At 58.3% G+C, this 14,110-nt stretch overlaps 1 protein-coding gene across 1 annotated transcript; it reads left to right on the forward strand.

Annotated features, from left to right (window-relative positions):
• On the forward strand, positions 1,969–13,674 carry LOC100156553 (scavenger receptor cysteine-rich domain-containing protein SCART1-like). Its single transcript, XM_021073968.1, has 14 exons — positions 1,969–3,136; positions 5,038–5,355; positions 6,341–6,637; positions 7,574–7,882; positions 8,267–8,572; positions 8,712–9,029; positions 9,144–9,458; positions 10,497–10,811; positions 10,988–11,056; positions 11,129–11,443; positions 11,722–11,757; positions 12,286–12,423; positions 12,891–13,083; positions 13,495–13,674. Exons 1-14 carry the CDS (start codon positions 3,070–3,072, stop codon positions 13,655–13,657), a joined length of 3,159 nt encoding a protein of 1,052 aa, XP_020929627.1. The 5' UTR covers positions 1,969–3,069; the 3' UTR covers positions 13,658–13,674.

The raw sequence follows: 14,110 nt of genomic DNA on the forward strand, positions 1-14,110 counted from the left end.
TTGGGGGAAGGCAAGCTCCATGTCCTCTTATTCCACAATCTTGATTGATCCTCCTGAGTTTCGTATAATTTCTTATTGATTGTTTATCTACTGTACACTGAAGTAACTTATCACAACTTATAGATGTTGACATTTTACCACTTAAAGTGAAATACAGAAGTCTTACTTACATTTAGATTCCTTTACCTTCCAAGTTAAAAAATATAATTTCCTAGGTATTTTCTCTATATACATTGAGCTCCACTTCAGGTGTTATAACTTTTGCTTCAACCATAAAATATGATTAAAGAAATCACAAAGTGAAAGATGGTTTATTATGTTCACCTCTATTTTTACTCATTTCATTGTTCTTCTGTCTTTTCAGAAAGCTCCATCTTACTATTATCATTTATTTTCTCTTTGGAGGGTTTTCTTTAGCCATTACTTAAGGGTAGATCTGCCAAAAACAAATTACCTTAGTTTTTCTTTATTTGAGGTTGACCTTAATTTCTGCTTAATTTCTGTAGGATAGTCTCACAGATACAGGATTCAGGCTTGACTCATCTTTTCTTTTAGCACTTAAAGTCTTTTCTTCCACTACCTACTAGCCTCTGTTCAGATGAGAAATTTGCTTTTGTTCAAATTGGTGCTTTTTGGTAAATAAATGCATCATTTCTCTCCGGCTTCTTTTGGAATTTTTTTCTTTGTCCTTAGTTTTCAAAAGTTTAATTATGTTGTGTTTTGGTGTGAATTTCTTGAATTTATCCTGTTTGGGGTTTACTCATTTTCTCGGATCTGTAAGTTTATGTCTTCCATTAAGTTTGAGAAATTTTCAGCCATTATTTCCTCAAATTCTTCTTAAGTCTCACAATCTCTATTGCTCCTTCCCAGATCTCTAATGAGAGAAATATTAAATCTTTAGGTCATTGTTCAAGAACTGTCTGAGGCTCTATTAATTTTTCTTATTTTTCTCTGTTGTCCACACTGAGTAAATTCTATTTATTAGTCTTCAGGTTCACTGATGCTACCATTTGTTTCATCCTTTCTACTATAGAGTCCACTAAATGAGTTTCTAAAACGAATTTCAGTTATCGTATCTTCAGTTCTATAATTTACATTTGGTCCTTTAAAAATATAACTGCCTTATTGAGATACAGTTCATATGCCCAAAATGAATGCTTTAAAATTGTGTGTTTTTTTGGGTGTGTGTGTGTGTGTGTGTATATGTATTCAGCGGTTTTTAGTGTACTCAGAATTGTGCAACAATCACCACTAACTGATTTCAGGAAGTTTTCATGACCCACCAAAGGAGATCCTGTCCCCACCAGCAATCATTTTCCATTTCCTCCTCCTTCCAGGCCCTCGCAACCATGAATCCACTTTCTATTCTATGGATTTGCCTATTCTGGACACTTCATGTAAATGGAATTGCATGTGTGGTCTTTTGTGGCTGACTTACTTCACTCAGTATAGTGTTTTCAAGGTTCATCTCACTGTAGTATCTGTCAGCACTTCATGCTCTTTAATGGCTGAATAATATTTTATGGTATGGATGTACCAACTTTTGTTTATCCATTCACCAACAAATTACTGTACATTTAATTTGTTTCTACCTTTTCTTTTATGAATAATGTTACTAGGAAGTTTTTTGTATAGGTTTTAATGTGGACATAACATTTTAAAAATTGGGAGTTCCCATTGTGGCTCAGTGGAAACAAATCTTACTAGTATCCATGAGGGTGCAGGTTCGATCCCTGGCTTTGCTCAGCGGGTTAAGGATCTGGCATTGCTGTGATCTGTGGTATAGGTCACAGATATGGCTTGGATCTGGCATTGCTGTGGCTGTGGTGTAGGCCAGTGGCTACAGCAGTGATTTGACCCTATCCTGGAAACTCCATATGCTGGGGGGGCTGCCCTAAAAAAAAAAAAAAGACGAAAAACCCCATTTTAAAATTTGAAGTGTCAATTTACAATATTATATTAGTTTCAGTTGTATAGCATAGTGATTTGGTATTTTTGCAGATTATAATACATTAAACATTATTATAAGATAATAAGTATAATTCCCTCTGCTGTACACTATATCCTTGTTGCTTATCTTGGACATAACTTTTCATTTCTGTTTGATATACAGAATTTCTGGGTCACAGAGCACCTCTATGTTTAACCTTTGGAAGAACTGGCAGACTGTTTTCCAAACTGGTTGCATTATTTTTCAGTCCTACCAGCAAAGTGTGAGTGTTTCAGTTTCTCCACATCCTCACCTTTGGTTCACTTTTATAACTTCTATTTCTTTCCTGAGATTTTCTTTTCATTTGTTTAAAGAGAATCTGCAGTTTGTTGTGGAAGTGTGTTTATGATGGCTGTTTTAGAATTCTTGTCAGATAATTTCAACCTCTAGTTCCTGGTATTGGAACAGCTGATTGTCTTTATCCTCAAAGTGTAGTTTCCCAGGTTCTCCACACGGTGAGTGATTTTCAGTTGCGCATCCTGGTTGTGATGTTAGGAGACACTTGATTCTTTTTAAGTCTTCCATTTCAGCAGGTGACTGCTCGTTTAGGTTCAGGGTGGAGGCTCTGGTTTTCTTTTGTGCCTTTAGTTCCAACCATAGCTTAGATCTCAGAGCCCTAGCAAAGCTGTCCTGGCCTGTCTCGTTCTCTATAATGTGGGGTCCCCACCCCATCCCTACTGCTCTCCAGGATGTCTGGTGTCACTGTGTCACCATCTAAGATGGGAAGCTGAAGCTGCTGACCTGAGTGGAGGGCAGGGCTTGGCTGCTGCTGTGGCTGTGGGCAGATTGGACCACCTGCCTGACTGTGGGATCGAGTGACACTAACCCATCAGCAGTTACCAGTGTAGGAGGAAACCCACAGCCTGGGCCCCTTGCTCGTGTCTGGCAATGCTCAGGGCCACTAAGGTCATTGGCTGCTCTGCTCATAGACAGACAGACAAAGCCACTGATACGCTCTGGAAACGCCCTCACCATCCCATTGGTCCCTCTGCTTCTGCGTACTTGGCTGTGGACCACGATCTCCGCCTTTGCCCCAGCTGAGTAGTTGGAGCTGGCTGAGGCCTTGGGGCTGCGGGGCAATGAGGGCAGCTCTCTGGACCCTGGGTCTTGGCATCCTTCTCCCCGCTGTCAGGGCACTCCCTGGTGGTAAGTTTCTCCTTCTTTTGTCCATGGAAGCTCTGGAGCAGTGGCTCCATAGGTGCTGGAGTGCGAGGATCCCCTGTTGAGACCAGCTGTTTGCCTGAGTCTTGCTCAGCAAAAGGGGGATGGCACAGCCTAGGGCTGGTGGGCACGTGGGCTCCAAAGTCCAAACCCTGGAGATACTCGTCCTTACACTCAGTGAACAGGTTTAATTCCGGGGGGAGCCCAGATCCCTCAGCCCCACTGCTTGGACTCCAAGGTGCAGGGCTGGGTCAGAGCAGAGACGGATTGAGGGTTACAGCTAGCGTCTGGTCGCCATGACCCAGATTGACCGGGATGCTGATGGGTCCTACAAGGGTGCTGCCCCATCCCCTTCCCCAGGGCAGAACAGGGGTGGGTGGGGAGTGGGAAAGCTGGCAGCACCTGGCCACCGGGTGAGCGTGGAGCTTGGTGCTGGGCCATGGAGAAGAGCCACAGTCCCAGAGATGCCACCGAGGGTTGAGGGTAGGCGGCTGCTGGGTCCAGAAGCCGAGAGGCATTGTCATGGGCCAGAGGGTGTAGAGTGGGCGTCCTGCCAGAGGGAACAGCATGGAGACTGGAGGTGAGTGAGCCTTGGTGGAGTGCATGTGGCGGTGTGGGAGCTGCTATGAGAGCGGAGTGTGTCAGTGTTGAGTGTGGGCAGATAAGTGTGTGAAAGAAAGTGTAAGCACCTGGGTGTGCATGCACACGAGTGTGTGCATGTGAGTGTGGGCACGTGCGTGTGTGTGCAGGCGAGTGTGTGTGCATGTGAGCATGTGTCTAGGCTGGGGGGGCAGGCACGAGCAGGCCTAGAAACTGATGGGAGAGACGATCACTGGGCAGGCTGGTCCAGGGTCCAGCAAGGAGGTGGCCATTAGCTGGACAGAAGGGGTGCGTTGGGTGGGGGTGGGAATCTGGGCAGTGATGCTAGAGAGTGTGAAGGGCAGAGGGACGGGCTCTGAAGGGGACGGTGAGGTGGGCTAGATGGGGGCCTGTTTTGAGTTAAAATGGCAGATGCTGTGCTTGTTTATGTCCAGAGGAAAGGGGTGGGGGATGAGGGGGCTTTGAGTAGGGGTGGCAGTGATGGATGAAGGCTCTGGGCAGGAGGTGAGAGGAATGTGCCTTCCTCGGTATTGGGGAGGGGTCTTTTCTCTCCTCCCCACGAGGACAGGACAGGCCCTGAAGGTCGTCTGGGGTGGCGCCTGGCTAGGACAACTTAGCCTGCCCACATACATGTCCCCATGGAGGCTGTTTTATTTCCCCTGCACAGGCCCAGGGCAGGGGGGTGAGGATGGAGGGTCTAGGGGCTGCGCTGAGGTGGCCCCACCCAGGGATGTGTGGGAAAGACCGGGGTGCAGAGGCCTAGGGGCTGTGGTTAGGGGGAGGCATCCTTGGTCCTGGTGGGATGGGAAGTTGGGGGCATCTGAGACAACTGGGGACCCAGGAGAGGGAGCTGGACAGGTGGTGAGTGCCAGTCGGGGGGCGGGAGGGATAAGTGAGGAAAGTGAGGGGGCCTTAGGTGGATGGAGGGGCACAGGGTCTCTGGTGGATGCTGGGAAAGGGCCTTTGTTTGGAGGCCAGGGTGGGGTGGTGGGAGAGGAGGACCAGGGAATCTCCTGCCTGGGGGTGAGCTTGCCCACAACGTGGGGGCTCCAGCGGCCAAGGAGGGCAGGGGAGGATACACCGGGCTTAGGGGATGAGGACGTGGGGCCGCACAGGGCCCACCTGGACCCCTGCCCACCACCTTTCTAGACCATTCTGCTAGGGTGGGGGCACATGGCTTTGGGGTGAGGCCTCGGAGCATGGCCCTGGAGGTGGCCGCAGGGAAACACAGGCATCCTCGCCAGGCACTCCATGTGCGCCAACCCCACCCGCCTGTCTGTCTTCAGGTGGACCCAGTGACCTGCGGCTGGCCTACAGGCACAGTCCGTGCGACGGGGTGGTGCTGGTCCGGCATGAAGGGGAGTGGGGACACGTGTGCAACCAGGAGTGGACGCTGAAGGAGGCATCGGTGGTCTGCAGGCAGCTGGGCTGTGGCCAGGCCGTGGGTGCCCCCAAGTATGTCCCGCTGTCCGGAGAGGTGGTGCGGCCCTGGCTCCACAACGTGTCCTGCAGGGGCGACGAGGCCTCCCTCTGGGGGTGCAGCCTGGGGGCGTGGACACAGAGCCAGTGCCCCCATGAGTGGGTGGTGGTTGCTCTGTGTTCCAGTAAGTTGTGGGGCCGGGGGTGTGGGGAGAAGGAGGGAGGGTCCAGGGAGTCTCTGGAGAGGCCCCCCTGAACCGTCTGACCCCATAGGCAGGGCCAATTCTCATCTCTCTTCATTTCTCCTGTTTATTTACAAATGTTTATTTCCAAGGCTCTGGGGATGCCACTGTGAATAAACGGTACAAAACCCTGCTGCTGGGGGTCTACACTGCTGCTGGGGGTCTACACTGCTGCATGGGGTCTACAATGCTGCTGGGGGTCTACTCTGCTGCCAGGGGTCTACACTGCTGCATGGGGTCTACAATGCTGCTGGGGGTCTACACTGCAGCTGGGGGTCTACACTGCTGCATGGGGTCTACACTGCTGCATGTGGTCTACACTGCTGCTGGGGGTCTACACTGCTGCATGGGGTCTACACTGCTGCATGGGGTCTACAATGCTGCTGGGGGTCTACACTGCAGCTGGGGGTCTACACTGCAGCCGGGGGTCTACACTGCTGCATGGGGTCTACACTGTCCAGGGAGAGAGCGAGCGTGAACAAATCAGCAGGTAGAAGAGCGGTGCCAGAGGCGGAAAAGCAGGCAGAGGGATGGGGGCCCCCTTGTCCCCCATGGTCGCCCAGACATCTAATCACCATTGCCAAGGCAAATCCTTTCCCTGGAGTCTGGACAGCCTTCAGCTGTGTCTGGCGCTTTATAAGCCCCAGCATCTGTGGGGCCCCCTGGGACGTCCTGTCTCTGAGTCGACCCACGGCATGGTTTGTGGGGCCCAGAGCACAAGGGGAACGCAGGTGCCTGTTGGAAAGATCACCAAGGGTGTTCCGGAGATCACGGAACCGGGCGGGGCCTCCGAGCCATCCCTTCGGGCAGGGCCAGTGCTGGTCCCCTTGAGAAGCCAGGCGTCCCCAGTGTGGTGGGGACATCGGGCTCCAAGCGGCCATGTGGCAGCAGAGCCTGCACTTTGCGCAACGCCGTGGGTGCTTTGCAGACGGCACTTTCCGGGAGGTCCGGCTGGTGAAGGGCCGAAGCCCCTGTGCGGGACTCCCCGAGATCAGGAACGTGAACGGGGTGGATCGCCTCTGCGGCCTGCACCAGGAGGAGGCCACAGTGTTTTGCCGGGAGCTGGGGTGTGGCCCTGCCCTCCAGGCCTCCCGTCAGGGTGAGGGCGTCGCCGGGAAGTACATGACCTGCAGGGGCACCGAGCAGACCATTCGCAACTGCAGACTCAACAACAACCTTCGCAAAGGTTGCGACTTCCAGCAAGACGCCCAGGTGGTCTGCTCAGGTGAGGCTGTCCCTCCGCCGTCCAGGGGACCCCAGGGCACAGCAGGGAGCCAGAGAGTGGCTGCAGCAGGGGCAGCCCCACCTGAGGTCCCCCACGGGCCCAGTCCTGCGTGATGCCTTGGGAGGAGGGGTTCTCCCCTGGACCCCTGCACAGCTCCCTGCGGCAGAGGAGTGCAGAGCGGGCTGGGGAAGGGAAGGGAAGCGAGGGGGGAGGGGGAGACTCCCCCCTGGAGACCTGGCGTTTTCCAGCTCACCTTATTTCTGAACCAAGACTTAGAGGTGAGAGCACAGGGCAGGGTGGGGCCGGGGCTCACAGCAGGTGCCTCAAGAGCAGCTCCAGGTGGGCTGGACCCAGCAGAACGGAGCTGGGTTTCTGCCTCCAGCAGAGGTGACCGCTCTGAGCCCCAGGCCATCTGCGTCTGAGGCATCTCTGTGTTCTAGCTGCCCTTGTTGCATCTCTAACACAAATCAGGGTTGGGTGGTGAGTGTCTCCCTCCCAGCCCAGTCTCTAGTCTGTGGGAGTGAAGTGGGCCTCTTAGATCCTGGCTGTGTTCCGGGATTTAGAGCAGGTAAACTGTCCACTCTCCTTGGTGCCCTCCAGGGGGCAGTGCTCTGTGGCTGGAAGTGTGCCTTGACCTGGCCTCTGAGACTTGGAGGTCCTTGATGCCACACAATGGGCAGGCAGAGGTTGCGAGACACAGGGGAGCACCTGCTGCAGGTGACCTGTCCTCTGACCAAGGACTCCTGCTCTGTTCTGGGTGCAGACTGGATGGGCTTCCGGCCGTCCGTTCCTGGCCAGTGCTTGGCAGATGCACTGCTGGACACAGATGATCTACTCTGGCTGGAGCCTCCCAGGGTCCATGGGTGGTGGCTCCAGGCTGAGGAGCCTCCAGGCTGACAACACCGGACCCTACTGAGCATCTGTCTCCTCTTCCAGGACATATGGAGGCCCGGCTGGCAGGTGGGGAGCACCCCTGCGCTGGGCGCCTGGAGGTGAGACGTGGACTAACCTGGGGCACCATCTGTGACGCCGACCTGGACCTGGCCACGGCCCACGTGGTGTGCCGGGAGCTGCAGTGTGGCATGGCTGTGTCCACACCCCAGGATGCCCACTTTGGCCAGGGCTCCGGGCCCGTGTGGACAGAGGCCTTCCGTTGCACCGGCAATGAGTCCCTGCTGTTCCACTGCCCTCGGAGGCCCGGGCACCAGTGTGGGCACAGCCAGGACGCTGGGCTCAGGTGCTCAGGTGAGGCCAGGAGGGTGCGCTCTGAGGCTTGGCCCCGACTCCTTCCTGCCAGCCTTCCTCTGACACCCGGCTGGGGCTCTAGCCCTGCTCCTAAGGAGCCTCAGCCAGGAGGGTGTGCGCACTCTTGTTGACACATGTTGCTTCTGAGGGTTGAGGGAAGGGAGGCGGGGGAGGCAGGACTTCGGGTCTTAGAAGGATGGGACCCTGAAGGTCGCACCAGGAGCCTGGGCTCCTCTGCAGGGATGCTGAGTTGGGTGGAGAGGTGGTGGGCGGGGAGCTGGTGGGAACAAGGGCTGTGGTGCCCTGACCCAGGGTGGAAAGGAAGAAACTGCCCCTGAGCTGGGGCTGCGGGTGGCGGGAGGCTGACACCCCATCTTCCCCCAGAGTTCCGTCTGGTCAACGGCAGCAGCGCCTGCGAGGGGCGCGTCGAGCTCCAGGTTCAGGGGCGCTGGGCGCCCGTCTGTGCTGCCCACTGGGACCTAACAGACGCCACGGTCCTCTGCCAGCAGCTCAACTGTGGCAATGCGGTGGCCACACGCCCAGGAGGCCATTTTGGGGACGGGGACGCAGGCATCTGGCCCGATGCATTTCACTGCGTGGGGACCGAGCCCTACCTGTGGAACTGCCCAGTGAGCACGCTGGGGGCCCCCGCCTGCGCCCGTGGCAACGCGGCCACTGCGGTCTGCTCAGGTGGGTCCGCGAGAGCGCTGATCGAACGGGAGGCCGAGGGTGGCCGGGGCTCTGCTGGGCGGTGGGGGTCGGTCCCCTTCCTGGTCCAGGCCGAGGGCCGTCCCGCGGGCACCCTGCAGCGTCCCGCCTCGCTGCCCAGGTCTCCCGCACGCCCTGCGGCTGAGGGACGGACAGAGCCGCTGCGACGGCCGCGTGGAGGTGTCCCTGGACGGCGTGTGGGGCCGCGTGCTGGACGACGCGTGGGACCTGCGAGGCGCGGGCGTCGTGTGCCGGCAGCTGGGTTGCGGAGAGGCCGAGCGAGCCTATGAGGCGCCGGCGCCCGGGCGCGGGGCGGTCCCGCTGGGGCTGAGCCGCGCGCGCTGTCTGGGCACCGAGACCCGCCTGACCCAGTGCAACGTGTCCTTGTCCCCGCTGGTGCCCGAGGAGGAGTCTCGGGACGCGGGTGTCGTGTGCGCTGGTGAGTGAGGACCCGGCCGCCGCCTGCCGCCCCCCCAGCCCCGCCCTCCCCCTTCCGCGCCCCATCCTGGTGGGGTTTGGGGGGCACGGCAGCCCTGACTCGGTCTCTCCGCAGGGAGCCTCCGGGTGAGGCTGGCCTCTGGGCCGGGCCGCTGTGCCGGGCGCGTGGAGGTGCTGCACCAGGGGGTGTGGGGCACCGTGTGTGACGACGGCTGGGACCTGCGGGACGCCCACGTGGTCTGCGAGCAGCTGGGCTGTGGCCATGCGCTGAGCGCCCCCGGGGCCGCGCACTTTGGGGCGGGGGCCGGGCGCATCTGGATGGATGAACTGGGCTGCGAGGGCCATGAGTCTGCGCTGTGGCGGTGCCCGTCTGGGGGCTGGGGTCTGCATGACTGCGGGCACAAGGAGGACGCCGGCGTCTTCTGCTCAGGTGGGGGCCGTGAATCGATTCCCCCCCTCCCCACCGGGCTGCAGGGTTTCAAATGGTTGTGCTGTGCTTCTTCTACCCACGTGCTCTCCTCGGACTCCAGTGCTGCTGGCTGCCTGCTTTGGAGACCCGGCACCTCCCAGCTTCAGTGCCCTGTAGCTGGGACTAAGCTCCTTTGCTCTGTGGGGGGGAGGAGGCCTGCGCTCCTGGGCATCCACTGCCTGGTGTCTTTCTCCCCTGCTCACAAGCCCCCTCACATTCATGCTAGGCTTTCCCTGACTTGGGTTTGTGTTTTGATCCGTGTGCTGGACCACTTTTCTCAGAGTGTTTTTGAGGTGGTGTATGGAGGTAGCTGTTTTTTTATGCTCACGCCAATCTGAGGCTCTTTCTGTGGATCTTGTCTGGGTGTGATTTTTTTTTTTTTTTTTTTTTTTTGTCTTTTTGCCTTTTCTGGGGTTGCTCCCGCGGCATATGGAAGTTCCCAGGCTAGGGGTCTAATCAGAGCTGTAGCCACCGGCCTACGCCAGAGCCACAGCAACGTGGGATCTGAGCCACATCTGCGGCCTACACCACAGCTCACGGCCACGCCAGATCCTTAACCCACTGAGCAAGGCCAGGGATAGAACCCGCAGCCTCATGGTTCCTAGTCAGGTTCGTTAACCACTGTGCCACGACGGGAACTCCTGGGTATGATTATTTTTAATGACAGATTTTTGTCATCTCCTGGGGGCATCTGGTTGGTCCTGCCTCCTCCAGCCTCCTCCAGGCAGCCCTCCAGGGTAGGCGGTGCAGCCCAGCGGGGCCTCTCCTCAGGGATTTTGGTTCCTATTTTTGCTTTAGGAAAGTTTTCTTCAACTGTTTCAGTCATGGGGTTTCTTTTTTAAGTTATGGCTCATCCATCTTTGAAACTGATGGGGCTGTGGGATCCTGTGAGGTGGATGCCAGGACTCGCTGGGTTAGATGCCTTTGGGTGGCGTCAGTCTTGGTGCCGGGAGCTCCTCTGTCAGAGATCTCCTTGGCCTGAGGGTGCTTGTCTTCCAGGGTCAGTGGCTCTGAGGCTTCGAGGTGGCAGTGGCCGCTGTGCTGGGTGGCTGGACGTGTTCTACAACGGGACCTGGGGCGCCGTGTGCAGTAATGCCCTGAGGGACACTTCCTTGTCCATCATCTGCGAGCAGCTGGGCTGTGGGGGGCAGGGCTGGCTGGAGAACAGGCCTGTCCACACGAGCTTGGGTACCTCCTGGGTGGACAACATCCAGTGCCGCAGGCTTCGAAACACCACGCTGTGGCAGTGCCCCTCAGCCCCGTGGCACCCACGCTCCTGTGCCCGTGGAGAGGAGGTCTGGCTCACCTGTGCAGGTGAGCCCTGGAGGTCTCTGGGGGCCCTGGAGGCAGCTTAAATGCCCTGACACGTCACTCGTAGGGGCTTCCCCTGACCCATGGCTTGGAGCTGCGGGGTCGCTTGGGCTCCACACGCTTCATTCTGAAGTTTTTCAGGGTATTTACGCCAGGTGGGTCACTGTTTAATCCAACAGGAGTGTCAGAGAAAACCACACAGGATCCCAGGCAGACCTTCAACTGCTCATCCACTGACAGTTGCCCAGGTACCCCTGCCACCACCTCCCCATCCATGCCCCATCCCGGTCCTGCCATGCGGTGACCAGTCTCCTTTGCAGAGGAGGGCGCGCTGCGTGTGCGTGGCGGCGAGGACCGCTGCTCTGGCCGCGTGGAGCTCTGGCACGCTGGCTCCTGGGGCACCGTGTGTGACGACTCCTGGGACCTGGCAGACGCCGAGGTTGTGTGCCGCCAGCTGGGCTGTGGCCGGGCTGTGGGCGCCCTGGTGGGGGCCGCCTTCGGGCCGGGCTCTGGGCCGGTGTGGCTGGATGAGGTGGGGTGCCGGGGCAGCGAGGCGTCCCTGTGGGGCTGCCCTGCAGAGCCGTGGGGACTTGGAGACTGCGGGCACAAGGAAGATGCGGGAGTGCGCTGCTCAGGTGAGTGGGCGGGGTCTCCGGCTCCCTCTGGCCCCACTGCCAGGGTGGCTGGGTTGGTGGGAGGTTGCTGGGGGCTGGGGAAGGGGTGCCAGGAGGGAGCCTTTGGCGTACCCCTCCATCCTGGATGCCCCAGATCCCAGCCCCGAGGCTGCCCTGTGCCATCCCTCTGGGCACCGGGGCACAGGCTGCCTCCATGACCTCTAGGTCAAGCTGAGAGTCTGGGTGAAGGCTGCCTTCAGCCCCGTCTGGCCCACACATTCCACCCATTTCTCCTGCAGGTGACTGGGGGACCACAGTCCTGCCTTCGCTATCAGGTAGGCATGTGATATATCAGATCTCAGCTCATAGCTTCCTGCCCACCCCTCCCAGAGGTGCCCCAGAGTCTCATGGATGCCATGCCCCAGTCGGCCCTCGCCCAGGCTGGTGGGCGGAGGCCAGGGAGACGGGGACCGTGGTCCCAAAGGGCCAGAGACGCCCTTCCCTGAGGGACCCCTGTGCCAGACTGAGCGGAGAGCCTCAGGAGGGACAGCAAGCCCAGGCCCTGCCGGCCACTTCTCTGGACCTGTCCCTCGCTGACTGGGGAGCTTGGCTCTGGTCCACTGTGGCCTCTTAGATACAGACTCTGAGCCTGAAGCAGGCAGGACCCCAAGAGCTGCCCTCCTGGCCCCTCCTCCCCGCACACTCTCCTGACGGCAGCCCTGTGACCTCAGAGCAGCACAAGGCCCATCTCTCCTCTGGGTGCCGCTCCCCCTCCTTAGAGGCTCAGGTGGCTCAGGTCCAAGGTCACAAGACGCAGGCAGTGCGGCATTTAGGGAGGACCCCACCTCTCGCTGTCCTTACAGGCTCTCCTCTGGCCCTTCAACCTGCCCACCAGGCGGGGACTCTGCCCGTGACTCTCTGCCTGGTCCTCGGCACCCTCCTGACTGTCATCTCACTGGCCCTAGGGGCACGGTGGCTCCGGGGCAGAGGCGCCTGCAGGGGTAGGTGGGCGTGGTGGTCGAGGTTAACACCAGGCCCTGGGCGTGGGGAGGCTGCGGGGAGGGCAGGGGCTCTGAGACCCCAGCCTACCTCAGGTCCTCCGTCCTGGGCACTGTTCTGTGAGCGGGGTCCAGCTCAGAATCCCACCCCCCGACCCTTGGTGACTTCCCGTTGTTGGTAACAGGGCAGCCGGTTCCGTTCCGGGAGGGGCTGGGTAAGAAGAGCTGCAGTCCTGGGGCTGCCTGGGGGAAAACAGGGCTCCAAGGGGGTCCTGACCCCTGTGTTGAATGTGCATCGGGGGAGCTCCCCCACCCAGGACCTGGTTGCCTGGGGGAGCGTGTGGCCCCCGGCGGGAGGGCCGTGCTCCTGGGGGGGGCCAGAGGGTGCTGGTTGTGCATGAGGCACCCTGCAGAGGGGCTTCAACTGTGGGGAGTGTCTCTGCTAAAAGGTTCTGGTGTGGCCTTTGCAGGTTCTGGAACCTTGGGGAATCTGCCCTCAGAAGGTGTTTATGAGGACATTGGAGTTGTCCCCCTGGGGGACAAGGACGAGGGGCTCAGAGCGTCTGGGGCCCCGGTGCTGGAGGAGGAGTATGATGACGCGGAGGAGCCCAGGCTCGACCCCGAGGAGGGGGAAGCGGAAGAGGGGCCCCCTGCCCTCTGCAGGTGGGCACCGCTGCGCCTTGGCATCCATGGTGCTTCTCCTGCTGTGCCGCTCCTACACCCAGGGCTTTCCTCTGGCTGCGCCTACACCTGAAGATCCTGAAAGTGCCTCTCTGCGTGTCCGCCGTGACCCTCACTTCCGTCACAGGCTTGGTGTTCAGGGTTTAGGGAGGTCCTAGAGTTTTATGTGGGTTTCTTTCTGGGGTTGCGCCTTGTCCGTCCAGGGCCATGTCCAGTGGCTGAAGGGGCCTGAGCGGACAGGGGGGCAGAGACTTGTGGGCAGCGGCGCACTGACACTCCGTCCAGTCCTCGACGCTGGCCTCAAGCTGCAGCAAGAAGCCAGGGCCCAGAATTCCTGGGGACCCTGAAGAATTGCTGAGGGTCCCCAATGCGTGTCTCTCTCCTTAAACACAGGTGGGGCTCCTCACAGCTCAGGCTGGGAAGGAAGATCACGGCAGCCTCTGCCCCAGGACGTGCTGACCACGAGCCAACCCCGGGGACCTCCACCAGACCAGAGGGCGGGGGAGAGCCCAGCGGACCGGGGCTTTCATTTTCCTCTATTCTTCAAGAGATTTAGTAAATCACTCATCATGATTCATCTCAGAAACATTCCTCAGGTGCCCACCGTGGCCCAGGTTCTGGTTTTGGCCCCTCTCCGCCTCTTTGCCCCTCCCTAGCTCTGAGTGTTTTCAACTGTCCTCACCCTCAGCCTCTTGCCTGCGTGGTCCTCCTGGGGTTTGTGGGGTGGGGGGTGGTCCCTGATGAACCAGCTCCTGGCCACCTCTCCTTTCATCTGCAGAAAGTGCTGGACCAGCTCAGGTGTTGTGTCAGGAGCCCCAACACTCACGGCTGTCCTGCTCTGATGCCCCGACAGAGCCCTTTATGACCACGCTTCCCTGACCACGACCTCCTCGACCACACCCTGACCACGCCCCTTGACCACACCTCCCTGACCACGCCCCGACCACACCTCCCTGACCACGCCCCTTGACCACACCTCCCTGACCACGCCCCATGACCACGCCCTCCC

This window comes from Sus scrofa, chromosome 14, assembly GCF_000003025.6.
Source record: "Sus scrofa isolate TJ Tabasco breed Duroc chromosome 14, Sscrofa11.1, whole genome shotgun sequence".
Taxonomy (NCBI): Eukaryota; Metazoa; Chordata; class Mammalia; order Artiodactyla; family Suidae; genus Sus; species Sus scrofa.

What these genes read in the sequence shown, in the direction of transcription:
- LOC100156553 (XM_021073968.1), top strand. Translation starts at nt 3,070, where the DNA reads ATGAGGGCAGCTCTCTGGACCCTGGGTCTTGGCATCCTTCTCCCCGCT. An exon ending in TGTCAGGGCACTCCCTGGTG is followed by an intron (nt 3,137 to 5,037) that starts GTAAGTTTCTCC and finishes GTCTGTCTTCAG; the next exon opens with GTGGACCCAGTGACCTGCGG. An exon ending in GGGCAGAGGCGCCTGCAGGG is followed by an intron (nt 12,424 to 12,890) that starts GTAGGTGGGCGT and finishes TGGCCTTTGCAG; the next exon opens with GTTCTGGAACCTTGGGGAAT.